Here is a 26,008-nt window from a genome sequence, read left to right on the forward strand (position 1 = left end):
AAATATGCATAGAAACGAATGAAAATTAAAACACAACAACCCAAAACCTATGCTGCTACTGCTGCCAAGCCACTTCAGTCATGTCCGACTCTGTGTGACCCCATAGACAGCAGCCCACCAGGCTCCCCCATCCCTGGGATTCTCCAGGCAAGAATACTGGAGTGGGTTGCCATTTCCTTCTCCAATGCATGAAAGTGAAAAGTGAAAGTGAAGTCACTCAGTTGTGTCCGACCCTCATCGACCCCATGGACTGCAGCCTACCAGGCTCATCCGTCCATGGGATTTTCCAGGCAAGAGTACTGGAGTGGGATGCCATTGCCTTCTCCCCAAAACCTATGGGACACTGTAAAAGCAGTGATAAGGGGAAAGTTCATAGCAATACAGGCATACCTCAAGAAACAAGAAAAAAGTCAAATAAATAACCTAACTCTACACCTAAAGCAACTAGAAAAGGAAGAAATGAAGAACCCCAGGGTTAGTAGAAGGAAAGAAATCTTAAAAATTTTGGCAGAAATAAATGCAAAAGAAACAAAGAGACTATAGCAAAACTCAACAAAGCCAAAAGCTGGTTCTTTGAGAGGATAAATAAAATTGACAAACCATTAGCCAGACTCATCAAGAAACAAAGGGAGAAAAATCAAATCAATAAAATTAGAAATGAAAATGGAGACATCACAACAGACAACACACAAATACAAAGGATCATAAGAGACTACTATCAGCAATTATATACCAATAAAATGAACAACGTGGAAGAAATGAACAAATTCCTAGAAAAGTACAACTTTCCAAAACTGAGCCAGGAAGAAATAGAAAATCTTAACAGAGCCATCACAAGCATGGAAATTGAAACTGTAATCAGAATTCTTCCAGCAAACAAAAGCCCAGGTCCAGATGGCTTCACAGCTGAATTCTACCAAAAATTTAGAGAAGAGCTAACACCTATCCTACTCAAACTCTTCCAGAAAATTGCAGAGGAAGGTAAACTTCCAAACTCATTCTATGAGGCCACCATCACCCTAATACCAAAAGCTAACAAAGATGCCACAAAAAAAGAAAACTACAGGCCAATATCACTGATGAACATAGATGCAAAAATCCTTAACAAAATTCTAGCAATCAGAATCCAACAACACCCTAAAAAGATCATACATCATGGCCAAGTGGGCTTTATCCCAGGGATGCAAGGATTCTTCAATATCCACAAATCAATCAATGTAATACACCACATTAACAAATTGAAAAATAAAAGCCATATGATTATCTCAATAGATGCAGAGAAAGCCGTTGACAAAATTCAACATCCATTTATGATTAAAAAAAATACCCTCCAGAAAGCAGGAATAAAAGGAATATACCTCAACATAATAAAAGCTATATATGACAAACCCACAGCAAACATTATCCTCAATGGTGAAATATTGAAAGCATTTCCCCTAAAGTCAGGAACAAGACAAGGGTGCCCACTTTCACCACTACTATTCAACATAGTTTTGGAAGTTTTGGCCACAGCAATCAGAGCAGAAAAAGAAATAAAAGGAATCCACATTGGAAAAGAAGAAGTAAAACTCCCACTCTCTGCAGATGACATGATCCTCTACATAGAAAACCCTAAAGACTCCACCAGAAAATTACTAGAGCTAATCAATGAATATAGTAAAGTTGATTGATATATATCAACTTTATATAGTGAAGTTGATTGATTTATATCCTTGAATCATATGGCAGGATATAAAATCAACACACAGAAATCCCTTGCATTCCTGTACACTAATAATGAGAAAACAGAAAGAGAAATTAAGGAAACAATTCCATTCACCATTGCAACGAAAAGAATAAAATACTTACGAATATATCTACCTATAGAAACAAAAGACCTATATAGAGAAAACTATAAAACACTGGTGAAAGAAATCAAAGAAGACACTAATAGATGGAGAAATATACAGTGTTCATGGATCAGAAGAATAAATATAGTGAAAATGAGTATACTACCCAAAGCAATCTATAGATTCAATGCAATCCCTATCAAGCTACCAACAGTATTTTTCACAGACCTAGAACATTTTTATAGAAATACAAAAAAAAATCTTGAATAGCCAAAGCAATCTGGAGAAAGAAGAATGGAACTGGAGGAATCAACCTGCCTGACTTCAGGCTCTACTACAAAGCTATAGTCAATCGAGACAGTATGGTACTGACACAAAGACAGAAACATAGATCAATGGAGCAAAATAGAAAGCCTAGAGATAAATCCACACACCTATGGACACCTTATCTTTGACAAAGGAGGCAAGAATATACAATGGAGAAAAGACAATCTCTTTAACAAGCGGTGCTGGGAAAACTGGTCAAACACTTATAAAAGAATGAAACTAGAACACTTTCTAACACTATACACAAAAATAAACTCAAAATGGATTAAAGATCTAAATGTAAAACCAGAAACTATAAATCTCCTAGAGGAAAACATAGGCAGAACACTCTCTGACATAAATCACAGCAGGACCCTCTATGACTCACCTCCCAGAGTAATGGAAATAAAAGCAAAAATAAACAAATGGGAATTAATTAAAAGCTTTTGCACAAGGAAGAGAACTATAAGCAAGGTGAAAAGACAGCCTTCAGAATGGGAGAAAATAATAGCAAATGAAGCAACTGACAAAGAATTGATCTCAAAAATATACAAGCAACTCCTGCAGCTCAATTCCAGAAAAATAAACGACCCAATCAAAAACTGGGCCAAAGAACTAAACAGACATTTCTCCAAAGAAGAAATACAGATGGTTAACACATGAAAAGATGCTCAACATCATTCATTATCAGAGAAATGCAAATCAAAACCACAATGAGGTACCATTTCACACCTGTCAGAATGGCTGCTATCCAAAAGTCTACGAACAATGAATGCTGGAGAGGGTGTGGAGAAAAGGGAACCATCTTACACTGTTGGTGGGAATGCAAATGCAGCAGCAGATGACATGTGATGTGGAGGATCTTGTCATATGCTTGTTGCCATCAGTTTTCTTTGCTGAGTTATATGCTATGGTTTTTGGTTCATTTTTAATCAAGTTGTTGTTTTATTATTGTTGAGCTTTAAGAATTCTTTACATATTTTGGATAATGGTCTTTTATCAGATGTGTCTTTTGCAAATATTTCTCCCAATCTATGACTCCTCTTCCAACTCTCTTGACTCTTTTTTCAGGGCAAAAGTTTTTAATTTTAAAGAATCCAGCTTATTAGCTATTTTTTTCATGCATTTTATATTTGATGTGATATCTAAAAAGACATGCTTTACAAAAAAATTAAAATAGTCATCACTGGCAGATAGCCAGCATTCAAAATCCCCACCTCTTTGTAATCACCTTCTAGTGTAATCTCTTACTATATCACACCAGGATTAGCCTGTGTGACTAATAGAATATGGCAGAAATGGTAGTATGTCCCTCATAATATTGAGCTATAAAGGACATTGTGGCTTCATCAGGGTCACTCTTTCTTGCCCTGTCTGTCCGTCTCTCTCTCTCTCTCTCTCATTAGTTGCTTTGGGAGAAGCCAGGAGCCTGAGCCCTGTAGAGAAGACCCATCCTTTACAAGTGAGTCCCTTGGAGGCTCCCTCATTTGGTTTCACAGAAGGGAAAGCACAAGAGGGGAAAAGAAGAAGAAATCTTGTACTTCCAGTACTTCCCACTTGACTTCTTTTCTTTTTCATTCCTTTTTTGTTGTTGTTGATGTTGTTGCACTGGGTCTTCATAGCAGCATGCAGGTTCTCTAGCTGTGGCATGGGCTTAGTTGCCCTGCCATATGTGGAATCTTAGTTCCCCAACCAAGGATTGAACCCACATTCCCTGCATTGGAATGTGGATTTTCAACCATTGAACCACCAGGGAAGTCCCCTACCTGACCGCTGATAACATCTTCACTATCCCCAAATTGTTTCTAACCTGGCCTGAGGTGGGGTGAATGACAAGGGTGGGTCTGCTTCCTCACAGTAAGCCCTGCACTAAGGTGTCAAGCTCCAGGTACTAAAGAGTCTTTGGGGTGGGGGTGTGTCTGTGTGTGTGTGTTCGTGTGTGTGTGTGCTCAGTTGTGTCTGATTCTTTGTGACCCCATGGACTATAAACCTCCAGGCTCTGCTGTCCATGGAATTTTTCAGGCAAGAATACTGGAGTGGCTTGCCATTTCCTCCTCCAGGGGATCTTCCTGATCCAAGGATAGAACCCACAGCTCCGTTGGCTCCAGTGGCTCCCGTGGCTCCTGCATTGGCAGGCGGATTCTTTGTCACTGTGCCACCTGGGAAGACCAAAAGAGGCTTTGGTAGTGACTATTTTTAGAATGAGAAAGATTTCATTTATAAGTGTATCCTATAATTGCCAAGGTAAACTCTACTCCGTAACTAAAATCACCTGTTAATCACTTACAGTTCCTTCCTTGAAAACCTTTTTGTTTTCCTGGAGTTAATAATTATCTTTTTCTTCATTTGCTTGGTTTTCTTTAACATCTAAGTCTTCCTGCAACTGTCAACCGACCCATAAAAATCTCTCTCAACACAATTTTCCTCACCTTTAAACCTATCAGATAATTTGCTTTTGTCCTGGAAATTCCCTTTTCTCCTTCTTAAGTAGGATGATGTACATCCTGAGTTAAAGCCTTTCTCTTTTTCTTGGTTTTCTTCTTTGTTGGGTGAAATACATCCTACCATATCTTCTTACAAATGAGTGCATGACAAGCAAAGTATTTTGAGATTTTTATGTCTGAGAATGACTTTACTCTAGCCTCATGCTCAATTCATAATCTGACTAGATATAAGATTCTAGGTTAAAATTATTTTTACTCAGAAGTTTTACAGGACAAATCCCTGAATTCCCACTGTTTTTCCACTATCATTCTGATTCTCAATTCTTTGCATATGACTGCTTTTCTCACTGAGAACTTCAGTATCATCTTTGTATCCCTAAAATTTAATTGGATATAAATTGGTTGATGTGGATATTTTTTCCATTTATTGTACGGGGCACTCAGTATTCCAAGATGGTCTCCTGTCCTGCGGTCTGCACTTCAGAAGGGGTCCCATGCGAACACCAAAACAAAGGCATTATTTTTTCCTTTCACTCTCATTAGAAAATATTTTTAAAGTTCAGAAAGTACATTTAAAAACAAGAATTGTGAGAGAGAGGCACAGATTGAACATGGGACCCCCAAGGCCTGAGTACACAGGATTGAGCATGTGTTAAAAGGTTCAGCATAAGTGCACATCTTCTGTCCTGGTATATCAGGCAACAACAACAGCAACAAAAACTATTTTTGCATAAACTTAGTGAAGTGAAGTAGCTCAGTCATGCCCGACTCTTTGTGACCCCATGGATAGTAGCCTGCACCAAGCTCCCCCGTCCACGGGATTTTCAAGGCAAGAGTACTGGAGTGAGTTGCCATTTCCTTCTCCAGGGAATCTTTCCAACCCAGGGATCGAACCCAGGTCTCTCACATTGTAGACAGACGCTTTACCATCTGAGCCACCAGGGAAGTCCTTAACTTCCCTGTGCATAAACTTAGTCACCTAAGTGACTAAGTGCATAAACTTAGTCACCTCAAATCAACCAAAAACACATCCAGGTGGACAGGTTCGCCCACCCCACTACTGTAACTACATTCCCAGTCACCCCTGTGCTCAGTGGTATATTTAGGAGAGATGCTTAAAAGTTCCTGGAAATCCTTTTCCAGAACTGAGACAAGAGGAAGGGAAACTTGTCCAGCAAGTTCCCACAGGAGCTTAACCAGGTCAGTCCTGGGCCTGACTGGCCTCCAACCTGCTGTTCTGCAGACACCCTGCCCCAACCTCCCTGAGCTTGCAAGGACGACCCAAGATAATTCATGGCTCACTTGGTCTCTAGGCTTGGTCGAAAGGACAGTTTCCAAGGAACAGGCTTTGGGAGTCAGACAGCTTAGGAAACTCAACCTGAACCTAGGGTCTAACTTGCTTGTAACCTGTGAATATTCAGAGTTATGTATGCAGGCCTCCATTTGTATTCCTGCACTGGATTCTGCAATGTTAAGTGTAAGCCTGTGGATAATAATTGGACAGTTTCAGCATGGAGGAACATCCTTAAGTTCTTGAAAATGTATCAAACCACTTCACTTATCATTCCTTTCCCACTATATTCTATTTTCTCTGAACTTTGTGTTAGTTGAATTTTTTCTCACCTGTTGACCATGCCTTTGAATTTCTGTTCTATTTTAATGAAGAAGTTCCTTAACTTCATGTTCCATTTAACTTACCATCAACTGTATTTACAAGGGCCAATATTTCTTTTCATCTTCTAGTTGATTGTTTAATAGCATCGCAGTCTTGTTTCACGGAGAAGGCAATGGCAACCCACTCCAGAACTCTTGCCTGAAAAATCCCATGGATGGAGGGGCCTGGTGGGCTGCAGTTCATGGGGTCGCTAGGAGTCAGACACAACTGAGCAACTTCACTTTCACTTTTCACTTTCATGCATTGGAGAAGGAAATGGCAACCCACTCCAGTGTTCTTGCCTGGAGAATCTCAGGGATGGGGGAGCCTGGTGGGCTGCCGTCTATGGGGTTGCACAGAGTCGGACATGACTGAAGCGACTTAGCAGCAGCAGCATTCTTATTTCAAGGATGCAATGTGTATTTTTGTCTCTCAGAATATATTAATTACAGTTTCTTAAAGGTTTCTTCTACTCCTCATATTGTCTATTTCCTCTGAATTCTTTTACTCTTTCTTTACTTGAGCTTTATTTGATAGAGATTTTCCTCAGATGTCTGATGATTGTTTACTGTTCACATGTCAGAGTTAGATACTAAGAGGACCAGAAAACTCTATGTGCATGAAAAGAATTTTTGTAGAATCTTGTGCCTCACAGTAGGATGATTGAATGGCGTGATAGCTTGTTGAGACTTATTTCCAGGTGCTGTCTCTTAGATAGCCCTGAATCTTCAGAAGAATCTTCCATCTCCTGTTTGGGAAGCATAATCCTCATACTGGCACTTTGGAGCTGACCAGAAGTTGGACACCCTCCATCTATTATAATTTGTATTTATCTGTAAAGGTTTTTTTTAATATGCTTAGTCACTCAGTCATGTCTGACTCTTTGTGACCCCATGAACAGTAGCCCACCAGGCTCCTCTATCCATGGGATTCTCCAGGCAAGAATACTGGAGTGGGTTGCCATTTCTTTCTCCATTTTTTGATGTAGACCATGTTTAAAGTCTTTATGGAGTTTGTTACAATATTGCTTCTGTTTTCTGTTTTGACTTTTTGGCCCTGAGGCATGTGGGATCTTTTCTCCCCAGCCAGGGATCAAACCCATACCCTGTGCATTGGAAAGTCAAGTCTTAACCACTGGACCACCAGGGACATCCCATCTCCATTTATTTTATAGGCTTTCATTGACTGTCCAGTTTTTAATAGAATCTCACTTGTATCTTCTAATGTAACAGTTGTCCTCAAGTCTAGTGCCTCTCTGATTCAGTTTTCCTATAGAATAAACCTACTCTCTCCACTGCAACAAGAGAGGATATGAACCTGTTTCCTACCACCTGTCTCCCCACCATCATCACTCCTCCTGTAATCTAATCTCACCAGGGTTCTGTAAGACCATCTGCTTACTTCTATTTGGTACCACTGTACCCACCCTCAGATGTGCACAGCTAGTGGAGTGTTACCTTTCTCCTTTCTGGTATATCACTAGCCAATTTGCCAGTTTCCCATCTGTGTGTATGTATGTATGTGTATATATATATATATTTACAGTCTGAATATATTATGGCTTTTAATTGTACTATATATTTTATCAAAGATGATATTGCATTTCTGTTTCTTTACCTGTTGTTTTTGTTTAGACTTTGAGGAAAAAAAAGGATAGGAAATGTTTTACTATTAACCGTTAAGTCACTCTCAGCTATATTTTAAGAAAGCAGTTGACCAATAGGCTAAGAAAGCAAAGCAAAAAATGGCTGCCTGCCAAAGATTTATAAACCAAGACTCCTGTTCCCATCCTTCCACTCAAACAGCTCACACCAGGGTAATGAATGACTTTCAAGTTGCTGAAGTCAATGGACATTTTTCAGTCATTATCTTAACTTGCTTCTCAGGAACAATAGGACATTTCATCCTATTTAAACACTCTTCCCTTTGGCTCCATGATGCTGTATATACCTGTTTCATATCTAACTCTCTGATTGCTCTTCTTACTTCTTTCATTTATCAAATATTTATCAAATATTTCTTGAGTCCCTCCTATATACCAGCTATTCCACCAGGAGTTTAGGATGTAATGATGAATACAAAATCCTGATTCCCACTATCTAGGATTTAAAGCCTTGCATGTGCTTTGCAGATGCATCTGCTTACATTTAGCCATGAAATTATGAAATTCCTCTAATTTTGTTTTAGATTATTTTCTCATTATGTACTATCATCTTAGAAATTTTCATCCTTTAAAAAAAACAGTGACAGGTATGTTAATCAACTTCATTGTGGTAATCATTTCACTATGCATGTGTATATCAAATCATCATACACTTTAATTCTATACAATATTTTTTATGGAACATTTTACAAACTTTTGTATCATTCTTGCCCAATGAATATGTTAAATTACACAGCAAAGGGAGGAATAAAGGTCATTAGTCAATTGACCTTGAAATAGAGATTTTCCTAGAGTATCCAGGTAGGGGCTCAGATGTGGAAGACAAGGGACAGCATGGTAGGTATTGGTGACTCTGTGATATATTATGAGAATCAGTCAACTTTTGCTGGCTTCAAAGACATAAGAGGGCTATGGGAAGTGGGAAAAGAAATTGATTCTTCCAGAAAGTATCCAGAAAGAAACTCACCCCTGCCAACATGTTGTCTTTTTTTTTAATATAAATTTATTTATTTTAATTGGAGGCTAATTATGATATTGTATTGGTTTTGCCATACATCATCATGAATCCGCCATGGGTGTACACATGTTTCCCATCCTGAACCCCCCTCCCACCTCGCTCCCCATACCATCCCTCTGGGTCATCCCAGTGCACCAGCCCCGAGCATCCTGTATCATGAAACTCAGTGAGATACCTTTCAGAATTGTGAGCTACAAAACTATAAAATAAGAGGTTTATATATTATTTTAATCTACTACGTTTGTGGTAATTTGTTATACTAGGAATAGAAACACCAATATATTTTCCACAGGCTCATTTCATACTTTGCTGTGGCTGGAAAGAGTCAGGGTCTGATTACAGAAGTCCCTTGGACAGCAAAAAGATCAAACCAGTCAATCCTAAAGGAAATCAGCCCTGAATATTCATTGGAAGGACTGACGCTGAAGTTGAAGCTCCAATACTTTGGCCACCTGATGTGAAGAGCTGACTCATTGGAAAAGACCTTAATGCTGGGAAAGATTGAGGATAGGCAGAGAAGGGGAAAACAGGGAATGAGATGATTGGATGACCTCATCGACTCAATGGACATGAGTTTGAGCAAACTGGGAGATAGTGAAGGACAGAAAATTCTGGCATGCTGCAGTCTATGGGGTTGCAAAGAGTTGGACACGACTCAGCAATTAAACAACATAAAGTGTGTATCAGAGAGGAATAAAATGGCTATTGGTATGAAAACAAGGCAACTAAACAATATGTTGCCTTGTAAAATAACCTCCCCCCTCAAAATTCAGTCAGTGCAGATGAACATGTATTGAGCCTGTTTTAAATGGGACATGTTTGAGAGATGCTTTTCTTCTGTCTGTGTATTGTCAATCCGTGCCACTCTGTTTATCCTCAAGTGGGTACATTCCGCATCTCACTAGTCTTTTATAATTATCCAAGCTCCTATGATGGAATGGAAGTCTTGTTCAAAGGCTCAGAACCTTCTTGGAAAATTGTGGTTAATAGAGCAACAGTCACAGGTATGAGAATCTGCTTCATTTTCTAAACTGAAAAACAAAACAAAAACAAAGAAACATGAGTTCCCAAGAGACAAGAACCTAGTGTTCAAAGATCAGGCTCATCTTTCCAATTTCCCACTGTGACCATGGGCATGTGACTTAATTTCTTAAAGGTGTAAATTTCTTATTCTCCCTCCTCTTCTTTGAGCCTTAAGCAATATACCTGCACACCATCCAGGTTTACATTTTACTACATGAAGAAAGCACTTTAGAAATTTCCCAAAAAGCCAGAAGAGAGGCAGAGTATTAAACAGGGACCTCCTAATTGAGGGCTTCTGGGTTTTATGACTTTTAATTGAGTTATGCTGCTGCTGCTGCTAAGTTGCTTCAGTTGTGTCCGACTCTGTGCGACCCCATGGACTGCAGCTTACCAGGCTCCTCCGTCCATTATATATATTTATAAATCAGAAAATCTGATGCCTTTTCCTCGGGCTGTCCCTTAAAAACATTCCATGGACTGGACTAGAATCCTTATATTAGAGAGACAGGAAATCTTGAAAAACTCAGAAGAGAGAACTTGTTTATCCTATGCCTATTCAATGACTGAAAATCCAGACAGTTAGACTTGGAAGGTAAACCTCAGAGAGGAAAAAAGCTGTCTTTCATCTCTGTATTAAAATTATAGCTGATCTCAACATCTTGAAAGTTTTAAATCGGAATCCTTTCCAAGTGGATTAATACCAGCATTGAAAATGGTATGAAATTCCTAATAAGGTATTGGAGACAAGAGAGAAGAAACTTACCAAAAAACACTGCATTGGACTTGTTCCTTCCCGTAGAGATACTGGGTCATCTGTAATTAAGAAATGGCTTTTATTCACTTCCAGTAAATATCATTCAGAATGTATCTTTAATTCAGCTCACAGCCTCAAGTAGCCCCCTAGGAAATGTAGGACTCCACTGAGAATGGCAGCAAAACCTCCCTCCTCCTAACTACCAAGTCACTCTGCCATGCCTGAAGTCCTACCAGTGGAAATGAAGCACAACAGCACTTCATGAGAAAGATTTGGTTACAGGGCTGGTCTCCACTGACACTGGAAGAAGTCCCTGAGAGTCGCACATGACTGGTCATACCTTCATGTGAAGAACCATATTCTCTCTTCTCCCCCAAAAGTAGATTCAGCTAGTGAACATGGTGCCTGGCTGAGAACGGTGTAGACATGGTAAGAGTACCTACCCCAGTCCCACTTCTTGAATCTGTCCTGGAGTGCCTCCCAAGAAAAAAATCCCTCAGAGACCAAGAAGAGCAAAAAAGAGAGGTCTTTGAACTTGCCTTATGCTTCAGTCACAGGCTCTTCAGAATAACCAGCAGTGACACCTTCTAGAAATAAAGGAGTAAATTTCCTGATTTAAAAGGTTAAAATCTCCATAGATTTACTCTTCCTATTAAAAACCAAAGCTTCTCAATATATACATGTATCAAATAATTGTTACACACCATAAACTTATAAAATATTTTATGGCAATTATATCAATAAAACTGGGGGGAAAACTATTAAAAAATAAATGTATTATAGGAAAAACAAAACTGCAAAGCTTATTGGTAATTGGCACAGTTAAAAGGATCTCTAGATAAACAGGTTAGAGGGTCCAATACATTAGCAGAAATGACCAAATAGATCTGGGCCATAAGACTGTTTCATACTCCTACAGTCAAACACGAGTGTTTTCCTAATATCCCATGGGATGGAGGTGGTGGTGGGGATGCAGGAGGGACAAAGAACTAACTCACATTAACTTTTCAATCAATTACTGGGTAGTTAGAGCATAGTACTCAGGTGGAACTCCATTTTGCAAATGAGGTATACTCTACAAGGAAGATAATTAGTAGAAAAGGAAGAATTTAAAGCCAGAAAACCAATCTTATTTAACTGGCCCTTTGAAAGTGAAAGTGAAAGTGAAGTCGCTCAGTCGTGTCCGACTCTTTGCGACCCCGTGGACTATTGCCCACCAGGCTCCTCTGTCCATGGGATTCTCCAGGCAAGAATACTGGAGTGGGTTGCCATTTCCTTCTGCAGGGGATCTTCCTGACCCAGGGATCAAACCCAGGTCTCCTGCATTGCAAGCAGACGCTTTAACCTCTGAGCCACCAGGGAAGCCCTTTGGCCTCCATTAAAATACAATTTCTAGATTCCTTCAACTAGTATCTAAAGTACACCGTATGCTTAGAGCTGTGTTGCAAAACAGTAGATCTCAATCAATGTTGGCTATTATTTAAGACATAAGAATCAGACTGTTTAGAAATTTACATTTGCAAGTAAGAACCAAGGGTCTTTCTTAGCAAAAATTGCAGGCATTCCCTCAGACTATTGGGGTTTGTTTGTAGGGGTAGAAAGCATTGAAATCTTACGAACTCTTGGCTGAGTGGCAGGCAGAAAATTGGAAAATAATGGTGGCTTAGGAGAGGGATGGACAGAGGTAGGAACACTGCTTAATTCCAAAAGCTTTTAAATCAAAAAGCTTCTGTTCAGTCTATATTTAAATAAGATTTACATTTAGTGTAATATTTACTTCAAAATTCTATATGAAATGAATTGTAATCAACTGGAAAGGAAAAGGAAATTGTTAACCCCTTTACTGATACCACTTCCATTGACCCTACAGAGACATGAAGTAGCTTGTCCTTTCTAGCGAATCCCAGAAAGTGGGTCCCAGAGTTCAGATCAGGACAGAACTTAGAGCTGGAGCTAGGTTGATATTCAACTGGTTTCAATTCCTGGAATTCTGTGAAATACTTCAGTTTTCCTCAAGTTTCAGTGAATTTTTGACAAAATTTACTCCACCTCAGAGAACAAAGCCACAAAAATACCCCCAAATGTGTAAATCATGATAGCACATTCCTTTGCAAAGAGCTATAAACAAGGAAAGGGAGAGCAGGGACACATTTCTACATTTTTGAAGACAGGAATCCTCACTTGTGACCTGAGTGGCTTCTCCCTTAGAGCTGAGGGTGTTTAATTCCATATTAGCAGGCAATTCTAGGAAAACAGAATGGAGGATGGGTGTGGTCACAGGCTTATGCTGGGAATCAAGTACACTGGAAAAAAGCAGGCCTTCCCTCAATAATACAAAAGAGGGAGCCCACCAATCTCCACCCAGGCTTCCTGTGCCAGAACCCTCACTTACCAAAAGTCTGTGTGTTCTCCAAATACACTTCAGTGGTTGTTTCTGTATCTTCAGTGAAGTCATGGTGAGTGGTCAAGTCTGATAGGCCAGTGGTTGACTCTAAGCCAATGGTTGACTGTAGGTGAGTGGTTGACTCCAGATCAGTGGGGCTAGTAGTCAACTCTAGGCCAGAAGTTGACTGTGGGCCAGTGGTTGACTCCAGGTCAGTGGGGCTAGTGGTCGACCCCAGGCCAGTAGTTGACTGTAGGCCAGTGGTCGACTCCAGGTCAGTGGGGCCAGTAGTCAACTCTAGGCCAGAGGTTGACTCTAGGTCTGTGATTGACTCCAGGTTAGTGTGGCCAGTGGCTGACTCTAGGCCAGTGGTTGACTCCAGGTCAATGGGGCCAGTGGTTGACTGGAGGCCAGTGGTCAACTCCAAGTCAGTGGGGCCAGTGGTCAACTCTAGGCCAACTGTCAACTCCAGGTCAGTGGGGCCAGTGGTTGCCTCCAGGTCAATGGGGCCAGCTGTCGACTCTAAGCCAATTGTTGACTCGAGGCCTGTGGTTGACTCTAGGACAGTTGTTGACTCCAGGTCAGTGGGGACAGTGGTTGACTCCAGGTAAGTGGAGACAGTGGCTGGCTCTAGGCCACTGGTCGACTCGAGGCCAGTGTACTCTATGTCAATGGTTGACTCTAAGTCAGCAATGAATTCTTGAGGAGATAAGAAGAAAAAACAGCCCAAGTACTTTCTAGTGAGAATATTTCCACCATCTCCACACCCTTCCATTCATACCTAGATCTTTTTCCAGGAAAAACATAGAACAGAAAAGGGTATATTGAATCATACTGGTCTCCCCACAAGTTTCTCTTTTACCAAGTGCTAGAATGTTCAGAAGACTAACTACCAGGAATATGCTCATAGGCTACTACTCCTCCCTCTTTGAGGGGCTGGTTTAGGAAGGAGCATTTTATACTATGCCTCTAAATATTAATCAGTCAGACTGCAATGGAATAAAATTTCAAAAACTCTCCTATATAATTCTTTCAATTCCTAAAACAAAATTATCAGAGAGGGCAAGGAGCAAGGACAACTATTTCCAAGATGCAAAAGCACAGATGGATTTGACTCTAAAATAGGGCCTCCTACCATTTTCATTTAGCAGGCTATATTTAGTACTTCATTTTCCAGTCTGCCCCAGAGAATGCATAATCCAGTTATTCTGGAACTTGTGAACCATAAAAGCATCATAACCTGATGAACTTACAACCTGGGCCTGCTTGGGCTGGAATGAAAGACTGCAGTCCTCATGGCTGCCTAATCCAGCAGGTTGTGGGCAGCCTGCCAATGAGGCCAAAATCATGAACTCTAATTTAGTCATTTGCTTTATCATTCATTCATATGCAATAAAAAAAATCCAGACCCAGCAGTGGATAAATTGAGAGCTACAGGAGAAGAACTGGGAGAAAGTAGAGGGGGAAATCAGCACTTATATTAAAATGAATGAACACCCCTCCTCTTTTCTGTGTTTTTAAAAATTAATTTTAATTGAAGGATAACTGCTTTACAATGTTGTTTTGGCTTCTACCATACAACAACATGAATCAGTCATAAGTATACATGTCCCCTCCCGTTTGGAGCTCTCTCCCACCACCTCCCCCCACCCTATCTCATCCCTATAGGTTGTCACAGAGCAACACGTTGAACTCCCTGTATTTTCCACTAGCTATCTATGTTACATATGGTAATATATAGGTTTCAATGCTATTCTCGCAATTCATCCTATCCTCTCCTTTCCTCACTGTGTCCACAAATCTGTTCTCTATGTCTGCGTCTCTATTCCTGCCCTGCAAATAGGTTCATCAGCATCATCTTTCTAGATTTCATATATATGCATTAATATGCATTATTTGTTTTTCTCTTTCTGACTTACTTCACTCTGTATAACAGGCTCTATGTTCATCCACCTTACTGGAACTGACTCAAATGTGTTCCCTTTCATGGCTGTGTAATATTCCATTATATATATAGACCACAACTTCTTTATTCATTCGTCTGTTGATGGACATCTAGGTTGTTTTCATATCCGAGCTATTGCTAATAGTGGTGCAGGGAACATTGGGGTCATTATAAGTATAATGTCCCAGTCATTCTGGGACATGTGTTTTTTCAATTATGGTTTTCTCAAGTTTTATGCCCAGTAGTGTGATTGCTGGGTCATATGGTAGTTCCTAGGTTTTTTTTAAGAAATCTCCGTACTGTTCTCCATAGTGGCTGTGTCAATTTACATTCCCACCAATGGTGCAAGAGGGTTCCTTTAAATTTAAAAGCTTTTGCACAGCCAAGGAAAATATAAGCAAGAAGAAAAGATAGCCCACACAATGGGAGAAAATAATTGTAAATAGAATGACTGACAAAGATTCACCTCCAAAATATACAAGCAGCCCAGGTAGTTCAAGATCAGAGAAACAAACAACCTAAACAAAAAAATGGCCAGAAGACCTAAATAGACATTTCCCTAAAGAAGACATACAGATGGCCAAAAAACACGTGAAAAAATGCTCAATATCACTCATTATTAGAGAAATGCAAATCACATCTCTAATGAGGTATCACCTCACACTGGTTAGGAAGGCCATCATAAAAAAGAAAAATCTACAAACAAAAAAATTGTGAAGAGGATGATGAGAAAAGGGAACTCTCCTCTTGGGAAACTGAGTCCAGGAAGAAATGGAGTGGCCCTGATAGTCGACAAAAGAGACCAAAATGCAGTACATAGATGCAATCTCAAAAACAACAGAATGATCTCAGTGCTTTTTCAAGGCAAACCATTCAGCATCACAGTAATCCAAATCTATGTCCCAACTACTAATGCCAAAGAAGATGAAGTGGACTGGTTCTATGAAGACCTACAAGATCTTCTAGAACTAACACCAAAAAAAAAAAAAAAGATACCCTTTTCATCATGGGGGATTGGAATGCAAAAGTAGGAAGTCAAGAGATACCTGGAATAACAGAGAAGTTTGGCCTTGGAGTACAGGGCCAGGGCTAACCGAGTTTGTTAATAGAACACGCTAGTTATAGCAAGCACCCTCTTCCAACAACACAAGAGAAGACTCTACACATGAACATCACCAGATAGCCAATACTGAAATCAAATTGATTATATTCTTTACAGCCAAAGATGGAGAAGCTTTATACAGTCAGCAAAAACAAGACCTGGAGCCGACTGTGGCTCAGATCATGAGCTCCTTATTGCAAAATTCGACCTAAATTGAAGAAAGCAGGGAAAACCATTACACCATTCAGCAAAAGTGAAAGTCCGACTCTTTGCAACCCCATGGACTATACAGTCCATGGAATTCTCCAGGCCAGAATACTGGAGTGGGTAGCCTTTCCCTTCTCCAGGGTATCTTCCCAACCCATGTATAGAACCCAGGTCTCCTGCATTACAGGCGGATTCTTTAGCAGCTGAGCCTCAAGGGAAGCCCATGCCATTCAGGTATGACCTAAATCAAATCCCTTATTATTATAGTGGAAGTGATGAATAGATTCAAGGGATTAGATCTGATAGACAGATAGATCTGAAGAACTGTGGACAGAGGTTTGTAACACTGCACAAGAAGCAGTGACCAAAACCATCCTGAAGAAAAGGAAATGCAAGAAGGCATAGTAGTTGTCTGAGGAGGCTTTACAAATAGTTGGGGGGAAAAGAAAAATGAAAGGCAAGAGACAAAGGGAAAGATACATCCAACTGAATGCAGAGTTCCAGAGAATAGTAAGGTGAGATAAGAGAGCCTTCTTAAATTAACAATGCAAAGAAATAGAGGAAAACAATAGAATGGGAAAGACTAGAGATCTCTTCAAGAAAACTGGAACACCTCATGCAGGATGGGCACAATAAAGGACAGAAATGGTATGGACCTAACAGAAGCAGAAAATGTTAAGAAGTGGCAAGAAAACACAGAAGAACTGTACAAAATAAGTCTTAATGACCCAGATAACCATGTTGGTGTGGTCACTCACCTACAGCTGAACATCCTACAGTGTGAAGTCAAGTGGACCTTAGGAAGCATTACTACAAACAAAGGTAGTGGAGGTGATGGAATTCCAGTTGAGCTATTTCAAATCTTAAAAGATGATGCTGTTAAAGTGCTGCATTTAATATGCCAGCAAATTTGGAAAACTCAGCAGTGGCCACAGGCCTGGAAAAAGTCAGCTTTCATTCAAATTCCAAAGAAGGGCAATGCCAAAGAATGTTCAAACTATTGTACAATTGCACTCATTTCATATGCTAGCAAGAATACACTCAAAATTCTCAAGATAGGCTTCAGCAGTATGTGAATAAAAATTTCCAGATGGAAATCTGGGTTTAGAAAAGGCAGGAAAAAGAGATCAAATTGCCACCACTCACTGGATCTTGAAGAAAGCAAGGGAATTCCAGAAAAAATCTATGTCTGCTTCATTGACTATGCTAAAGCCTTTGATTGTGTGGATCACAACAAACTGTGAGAAATTCTTAAAGAGATGGGAATATCAGACCACCTTACTTGTCTCCTGAGAAGCCTGTATTTGGATCAAGAAATGACAGTTAGAACCAGACATGGAGCAACGGACTTGGTTCAAAATTGAGAAAAGAGTATGTCAAGGCTGTATACTGTAACCCTGCTTATTTAACTTCTATGCAGAGTACATCATGGGAAATGCCAAGCTGGATGAAGCACAAACTGGAATCAAGATTGTCAGGAGACATAGCAACAATTTCAGATATGCAGATGATACCACTCTAATGGCAGAAAGTGAAGAGAAACTAAAGAGCCTCTTGATGAGAGTGAAAGAGGAGAGTGAAAATGATGGCTTGAAACTCATTATCAAATAAACTAATATCATGGCACCTGGTCACATCACTTCATGATAAACAGAAAGGGAATAAGTGGAAACAGTGACAGATTTTATTTTCTTGGGCTCCAAAATCAATGTGGACAATGATTGCAGCCATGAAATTAAGACACTTGCTCCTTGAAAGGAGAGCTATGACAAACCTAGACAGTGTATTAAAAAACAGAGACATCACTTTGCCAACAAAAGTCCATACAGTTAAGACTATGGTTTTTCCAGTAGTCATTACAGTTGTGAGAGTTGAACCATAAAGAAGGCTGAGCACCTAAGAACTGATGCTTTCAAATTGTGGTGCTGGAGAAGATTCTTGAGAGTCCCTTGTACTGCAAGGAAATCAAACCAGAAGGAAATGGCAATCCACTCCAGGACTATTGCCTGGAAAATCCCATGGACAGAGGAGCCTGGTAGGCTACAGTCCATGGGGTCGCAAAGAGTTGGACATGACTGAACGACTTCACTTCACTTCACTTCAATCCTAAAGGAAATCAACCCTGAGTATTCATTGAAAGGACTGATGCTGAAGCTGAAGCCCAAATACTTTGGCTACCTGATACAAAGAACTGACTCACTGGAAAAGATCTGATGCTGGGAAAGATTGAAGGCAAAAGGAGAAGGAGGCAAGAGAGGATGAGATGGTTAAATAGCATCACCAACTCAATGGATAGGAATTTGAGTGAACTCCCAGAGATAGTGAAGGACCCAGGGGAGCCTGGTGTGCTGCAGTCCATTGGGTCGCAAAGAGATTGGACACAATTGAGTGACTGAACAACAACAGGAAGGACTAAAAGAGAAAGAGCCTTGTGGGAAAAGCAGCCTGCCACTGGTTCTGGAGACACTGATCCTTTCCTCCCTCAAGCGGCACAAATTTCTGCTCCAGACCCACTGATTCCCACCACATGTGTCCCAGCCAGTGGCTAGAGCACTCTGAATCTTACTCTCCTGTAAAGTGAGAATATACCTGAGGACTTTTTAACCTGACCAAAATAAAGTCTCTTTTAGCACCTGACAGTGAAGGGAAACATAAGGAAACCCCAGGAGCCCTCTCATCATCAACCCTAATTCCATCTATCATTCAGGTAGCCTGACTATATGAGGCAGGTTCAAAACATAGCCTTAATCTTAGCCAAGCCACTCAAATTCCCCAAGGCCTCAGAGCTCAGCCACCCATCCCCACCATGCTTTACAAGGCCTCTGTCGCTGTCTCACACATACACACACAAATACACTCACACACACAGTGAATGGATTTTAGCCCTCTTCTCCAAAAGATTCCCGATGTCCACTCACCCTGAAGCAGTGCAGGGTAAGTCATAGCCAGAGCGAAGCAGGTGGAGAGGAGAAGGGCTTGCCGGAGCATGATGCTGGTGGTGCTGGGTGGAGAGCCCAGGAGGCTGGCAGAGGTGGGGAGGCCAAGAGTGCTGGACTGCAACTCCACAGGGCATTTATACAACCTCAGGCCCAGATCTCTGGAGTCAGCATTCCCAGGGGGCTGGGGGAAGGGTGAAAAAAAAAAAAAAAAAAAAACTTCACTCACAGTTGAAGGATGAGATTGCCCTGGAGCAAAGGAGGGAAAAGGTAAGTGAAGGGGTGAGGGGCAGAAGGAGGAAGCAAGGAGTTTGGAGGAAACCATCAATGAGATCCTTGTTGATGACACTAGAGTCCTTTGCCCCATTTACCACCAGGGGCAGGGCTTCTTCTTCCACCAGATCGCAGACACTCCCCTCCTGACTCAGGACTGCAGGTGTATCCTATAGCATGCCTCAGCATGTGTCTTGTGCTCAGTCATGTCTGACTCTTTGTGACCCCATGGACTGTAACCTGCCAGGCTCTTCTGTCCATGGGGATTCTCCAGGCAAGAAAACTGGAGTGGGTTGCCATTTCCTTCTCCAAGGGATCTTCCCCACCCTGGGATCAAACCCACATTTCCTGTGTCTCCTGTATTACAAGCAGATTCCTTACCTGATGAGCCATCAGGGAAAGCTGTAGTTGGGAGCCTAATATTGCTTTACTGAGCCACTGAAATGCCACCGTTTGTCAGGCTGTGAAACTAAGAACCGTGGTGAGAGCCTGCTGGCTACTTTGGTGCTAATTGTCCAAGCCAGGCTTCAGCAATACATGAACCATGAACTTTCAGATGTTCAAGCTGCTTTTAGAAAAAGCAGAAGAACCAGAGATCAAATTGCCAACATCCCCTGGATCATCGAAAAATCAAGACAGGTCCAGAAAAACATCTATTTCTGCTTTATTGACTATGCCAAAGCCCTTGACTGTGTGGATCACAATAAGCTATGGAAAATTCTGAAAGAGATGGGAATACCAGAGCACCTGACCTGCCTCTTGAGAAATTTGTATGCAGGTCAGGAAGCAACAGTTAGGACTGGACATGGAACAACAGACTGGTTCCAAATAGGAAAAGGAGTATGACAAGGCTGTATATTGCCACCCTGGTTATTTAACTTATATGCAGAGTACATCATGAGAAACGCTGGGCTGGAAGAAGCACAAGCTGGAATCAAGATTGCCAGGAGAAATATCACTAACCTCAGATATGCAGATGACACCACTCTTATGGCAGAAAGTGAAGAGGAACTAAAAAGCCTCTTGATGAAAGTGAAAGAGGAGAGTGAAAAAGTGGGCTTAAAGCTCAACATTCAGAAAACAAAGATCATGGCATCCGGTCCCATCAATTCATGGCAAATAGATGCAGAATCAGTGGAAACAGTGGCTGACTTTATCTTTTTGGGCTCCAAAATCACTGCAGATGGTGATTGCAGCCATGAAATTAAAAGACACTTACTTCTTGTAAGGAAAGTTATGACCAACCTAGACAGCATATTAAAAAGCAGAGACATTACTTTGCCAACAAAGGTCCGTCTAGTCAAGGCTATGGTTTTTCCAGTGGTCATGGATGGATGTGAGAGTTGGACCGTGAAGAAAGCTGAGCTCCGAAGAATTGATGCTTTTGAAATGTGGTGTTGGAGAAGACTCTTGAGAGTCCCTTAGACTGCAAGAAGATCCAACTAGTCCACCCTAAAGGGGATCAGTCCTGGGTGTTCATTGGAAGGACTAATGCTGAGGCTGAAACTCCAGTACTTTGGCCACCTCATGCGAAGAGTTGACTCATTTGAAAAGACCATGATGCTGGGAGGGACTGGGGGCAGAAGGAGAAGGGGACGACAGAGGATGAGATGGCTGGATGGCATCACCGACTCTATGCACATGAGTTTGGGTGAACTCTAGGAGTTGGTGATGGAGAGGGAGGCCTGGCATGCTGCGATTCATGGGGTCGCAAAGAGTCAGACACGACTAATTGACTGAACTGAACTGAACTGAACTGAGAGCCCTGTGCTAACAGGCTCTAACTCCGGCAGATCCCCGCAAGAGAACCCTGATCAGAATGATAACTAGTGCAACTGTTATAATCACAGAAATACCTAAAATGGTAAGATTTCACATGTGCCACTCTCACTGGATATTCACCATGATTCTGTGCCAGAGTCACTCTTATTCTAATTTTTTTTTTTTTCTGGTGAGGAACCTAGAGGCTGAAAGACTACATGACTCCAGATTTCACCTGAAGATACTCACGCCCTTCGTCCATTCCTTGAACATGTGGGAGCTCTTAGCTGTGAGGACTGGCTCCTGCTAATGACCTTCCCAGTCCTCTAGGGGGCAGCATGAAGCTGGAAGGCGTCCTTGGCTGAGCACTGAACCCTCCTCAGTTCAGTTGCTCAGTTGTGTCTGACTCTTTGAGACCCCATGGACTGTAGCGCGCCAGGCCTCCCCGTCCATCATCAATTCCAAGAATTTGCTCAAACTCATGTAATTGAGTCAGTGATGCCATCCAACCATCTCATTCTCTGTTGTCCCCTTCTTCTGCCTTCAATCTTTCCCACCATCAGGGTCTTTTCAAATGAATCAGTTCTTTGCATCAGGTGGCCAAAATTATTGGAGTTTCAGCTTCAACATTTGTCCTTCCAATGAATACTCAGGACTGATTTCCTTTAGGATGGACTGGTTGGATCTCCTTGCAGTCCAAAGGACTCTCAAGAGTCTTCTCCAACAACACAGTTCAAAAGCATCAATTCCTCAGCACTCAGCTTTCTTTATAGTCCAACTCTCACATCCATACACGACTACTGGAAAAACCATAGCCTTGACTAGAAGGACCTTTGTTGGCAAAGTAATGTCTCTGCTTTTTAATACGCTGTCTAGGCTGGTCATAACTTTCCTTCCAAGGAGTAAGCATCTTTTAATTTCATAGCTGCAGTCACCATCTGCAGTGATTTTGGAGCCCAAAAAAATAAAGTCTGCCACTGTTTCCACTGTTTCCCCATCTATTTGCCGTATTTGCTAACCCTCCTGTTAGATACCAAACAGGCTGAGAAAACAGAAGTTTGTGAGGCAGGCTCACCTAAGTCGGCCTCTGCCCATTGAAGCCAGGACTGTTACCTGGAGCAGAGGTCTGTACAATTCCAGTCACAGGGTTATATCCTGTGAGACCTTTTGGTCTTTTTCTTTACTTAAAAGGTCACGGCTGATTCCTGCTCCTCAGAAACCACGGGGCTGACAATACTATTGAGAGAAACCTCTCAGTAATAGTAATAAGAGCTAATAGTTAAAAAGAACTTAACTGTTGGCGTAGGCATATGTTTCTTCATCCTAATGCCAAAGCTAAGGTAATCTTATTATTCTCCTTTTCCAGATAAAGAAACCATGGCACAGAGAGGTTAAGGAAATTTTGAAAGTAAATGTTATAAAATCAGAAAGCAAACCTTTGGGCAGCCTGATGCTGGGGCCTCTGCTCTCAACCAACTCTTCCATTTGTGCCTCCAGCCCTGTTGTCTCCCTGAGCTCTTCCATTTGTGCCCCCAGCCCGGTTGTCTGGCTGGGCTCACTGGCAGTTTTGTCCTGGGAAATGTGGTACTGCACAGGCTCTACCTTCAAGGCAGAAGGAAAACAACACATTCTGCTTTTCTGGAAACTACATTTCCTTGGCAAGGCCTGTACAATGAAGTGTAACCAAACCCAATAGTCAGGAGCCTAAGAAGCAAGAAGCTCATGAAAAAACTTGCAGGCTAATGACACTAGCAAACAGTAGACTCAAATCGGACAATCATACAGCAAGTCACTGGCTGGTGGAAAAGGAAGGATTTCATCTGGGTCAACACAACGTGAGAGTGTTTCCTACCCTAGAAAAGTGGAAGAATCGGCTTCCAAATGTGCAAAGTAGAATTTCTGGTCTCTTTAAGGAGCGCAGGACTTAGACCAGAGTCATCAGAAATGACCAACTTCTTCTAGAAGCTTCCTTTAGAAGCTTTGTTTCAAAACTCAAAAACCAAAAAATGTAGATACTGCTTTAGATGTTCTTCCAAAGCTCAGATGGTAAAGCATCTGCCTGCAATGCTGGAGACCCAGGTTCAGTCCCTGGGTCGGGAAGATCTCCTGGAGAAGGAAATGGCAACCCACTCCAGTATTCTTGCCTTCAAAATCTCATGGACGGAGGAGCCTGGTAGGCTACAGCCCATGGGGTCGCAAAGAGTCACACACAACTCAACAACTTGACTTTCCTTTCTTCTTTTTCCAAAGATCACGGTACAATTTTTATGTGCCTCAGTTTCAACCGGAGTTAGTGCAAGCAGAGCTTCCAGGTGACCACTGTATTGAAATATGGGAGCAAGTTGGTCTCCTTTCATGAAAATGTTTTATTCTTTCTCATCACTTGAATCTAGTTAGGTCATTAACACAATGGGTTCCAGAGACGTCTCTGCTAAGGTGGAGATGTAATAACATTGTCAGGTTATAATTATAGGGTCTTTTTATTGATATGGCATTGTAGGTCTGTTTTATAGTATTAAAATAATTTGGCTTTCTTAACTTTTTACATTGCTATCAACTGTTATAGAATCATATCATCTCAAAGCTTGAAGGTATATATTAAACTGTACCCAGCTCAATCAAATAGCCAATTCTTTTTTTAAAAGTGAGAATAACTTTTTCTTTAAATAACATCCCTAGTAATGGAGAACTCACTGCATTGAGAAGAACAGTTCATCTTTGGACAATTATTCCTCGCAGTGGAAAAAATGTGTCTTCTTGCAATTTCAACCTGTTTGCCCTAGTTTTATTCTTGGGGTGCATATATATATAATTAGACCCTTTTTTCCCTCTCTTCAGATATCCAAGGTGGCTATCATTTTACTTTCAAATTTCTTCACCATCCTAAAATATAATGGAAGTTTCTTACTATCTTATTCCCTCAAATTTCTCCAAAACCTAGCAAAGTGTCTGGCACATCAGAGGTGATAAAAATATTTATTAATAATTTAATGATAGATGACTCTTGGTCTTTAGTCTCTGGTCACATTAATCTGTGGTCTTCTGAAAAGGAAACACTATAATTGAAACAAGTTAACACAAATTTGATTTAATTAAAGAGAAGAAAAAACTTTCACTATCCTTCTTTCTAGAAAATTTGCACATTAAATGCCAAATTAAATGCTAAAATGTAAGCCTGGCAGGAAGTGTGGAAAGTTTCCTGAAAGCACAAAAGAAATGCAAAAGCTTTTGCATCTACTTTCTCCAGAATGAGATTAGTTTCTGGCAAGTGGGCTGAGCTGAGGATTGACATCCTTCAGACATGTCTCTATGTGCGCGTGCTTGTAAGTTGTTTCAGGCATGTCTGACTCTGTGCAACCCTATGGACTATAGCCCGTCAGGCTCCTCTGTCCATGGGATTCTCCAGGGAAGAGCGGGTTGCCATGCCCTCCACTAGCACCATCTCACCCTGGACAGATAGAAGCCCTGGAAGCACCTAGCAGCTGTGGAGCCAGCAGATTGGCCCAGGGCAAAGTGCTCCTTTCATTCTCCATTCCAAACTCCAGCAGTCATTCTCCCCTTAAGGGGCAATTTCCAGAGAGCAAGACAAGTTTCTCCCTTGAGGATCTAGGTGTCCAGAATGACTACCTGACCTCACAGATTATATACCGATAAAGGTTAGCCTAGTCTTTTTAGGGCCAGTCAAGCATTTTTCCAGCATATGATCAGTGACCTAGCAATTACACTAAGTATCTTGAACAATTCAAAAGAAACCTCAAAATCGATTGTTTCTCAGAGGTTATAACCATGGACTAAGTTTATTTATTTTTACATTTACATTACAAAGGCAGTTTATAACAAGATACTGAGACTCCCAACCCAGTGCTAGATATAGAAAAAAAGTTATTTACTTAAAAAAACATTTACAGAGTCACTGAAATACCATGACTAAAGCAGAACAGGCACTAGACAAAAGGTCAAAACCACAGACTCTGGCGTCCAGCAGCCTGGACTCTATCCAATATATCCTGGCTCTGCCAGTAATAATTAAGCAACCACGGACAAGTTACTTAACTCATAGGAGCGCAGTTTTTTGTTTACATGAAGATAAAAATAGGTTTATTTTATTGGATTGCCATAAGGATTAAATTAATGTGTTCATGTAAAATGCCTAGAATAAGGAAAACCATAATGAAAATGAGCTATTATTAGGTGCTAAAAATTAGCTATTGTTAGGTGCTAAAAAAAAGGCTCAGGTCTCCAAAGAGTTGATAATATTGTTTTAAGGTGGAAATACAAAGAAGCATCATCCTGAAAAGTTCCATGGGGAAGGTGGAACAAGTTAAAGAGTTAAGATTCACTCGAGTTTTTATTTACTTATTTTATATATATATATATATATATATATATATATATATATATTTTTTTTTTTTTTTTTTTCTGTCCTGGGTCTCCTTTGGCCTGTGGCCTTTCTCAAGTTGCAGATGTGAACAGGTGCCACTCTCTACTTGTGGTACACAGGTTTCTCACTGTGGTGGCCTCTCTTGTTGTGGAGCTCAAAGGCACACAGGCTCAGGAATTGTGGCACATGGGCCTGGTTTCTCCATGGCATGTGGCATCTTCCCAGACCAGGGATCAAACCTAATCCCTTTCATTGGCAGGTGGATTCTTAACCACTGGACCACCAGGGAAGTCCCACTTGAATTTAATATATCCCTGGGCTAATAGAAA

At 41.0% G+C, this 26,008-nt stretch overlaps 1 protein-coding gene across 1 annotated transcript; it reads right to left on the reverse strand.

The window, feature by feature from the left end:
* Positions 1–11,050: 11,050 nt before the first annotated feature.
* On the reverse strand, positions 11,051–19,563 carry LOC112584380 (zonadhesin-like). Its single transcript, XM_025282490.2, has 3 exons — positions 19,247–19,563; positions 13,084–13,773; positions 11,051–11,278 (listed from the first exon to the last, which is right to left on the reverse strand). Exons 1-3 carry the CDS (start codon positions 19,314–19,316, stop codon positions 11,232–11,234), a joined length of 807 nt encoding a protein of 268 aa, XP_025138275.2. The 5' UTR covers positions 19,317–19,563; the 3' UTR covers positions 11,051–11,231.
* Between the last annotated feature and the right edge of the window lie 6,445 nt (positions 19,564–26,008).

The sequence above is a fragment of the Bubalus bubalis genome, chromosome 4, assembly GCF_019923935.1.
Source record: "Bubalus bubalis isolate 160015118507 breed Murrah chromosome 4, NDDB_SH_1, whole genome shotgun sequence".
NCBI classification, from domain to species: domain Eukaryota; kingdom Metazoa; phylum Chordata; class Mammalia; order Artiodactyla; family Bovidae; genus Bubalus; species Bubalus bubalis.

What these genes read in the sequence shown, in the direction of transcription:
- LOC112584380 (XM_025282490.2), bottom strand. Translation starts at nt 19,316, where the DNA reads ATGCTCCGGCAAGCCCTTCTCCTCTCCACCTGCTTCGCTCTGGCTATG. An exon ending in TTACCCTGCACTGCTTCAGG is followed by an intron (nt 13,774 to 19,246) that starts GTGAGTGGACAT and finishes TATCTCCTCAAG; the next exon opens with AATTCATTGCTGACTTAGAG. An exon ending in GGAGAACACACAGACTTTTG is followed by an intron (nt 11,279 to 13,083) that starts GTAAGTGAGGGT and finishes CTTTATTTCTAG; the next exon opens with AAGGTGTCACTGCTGGTTAT.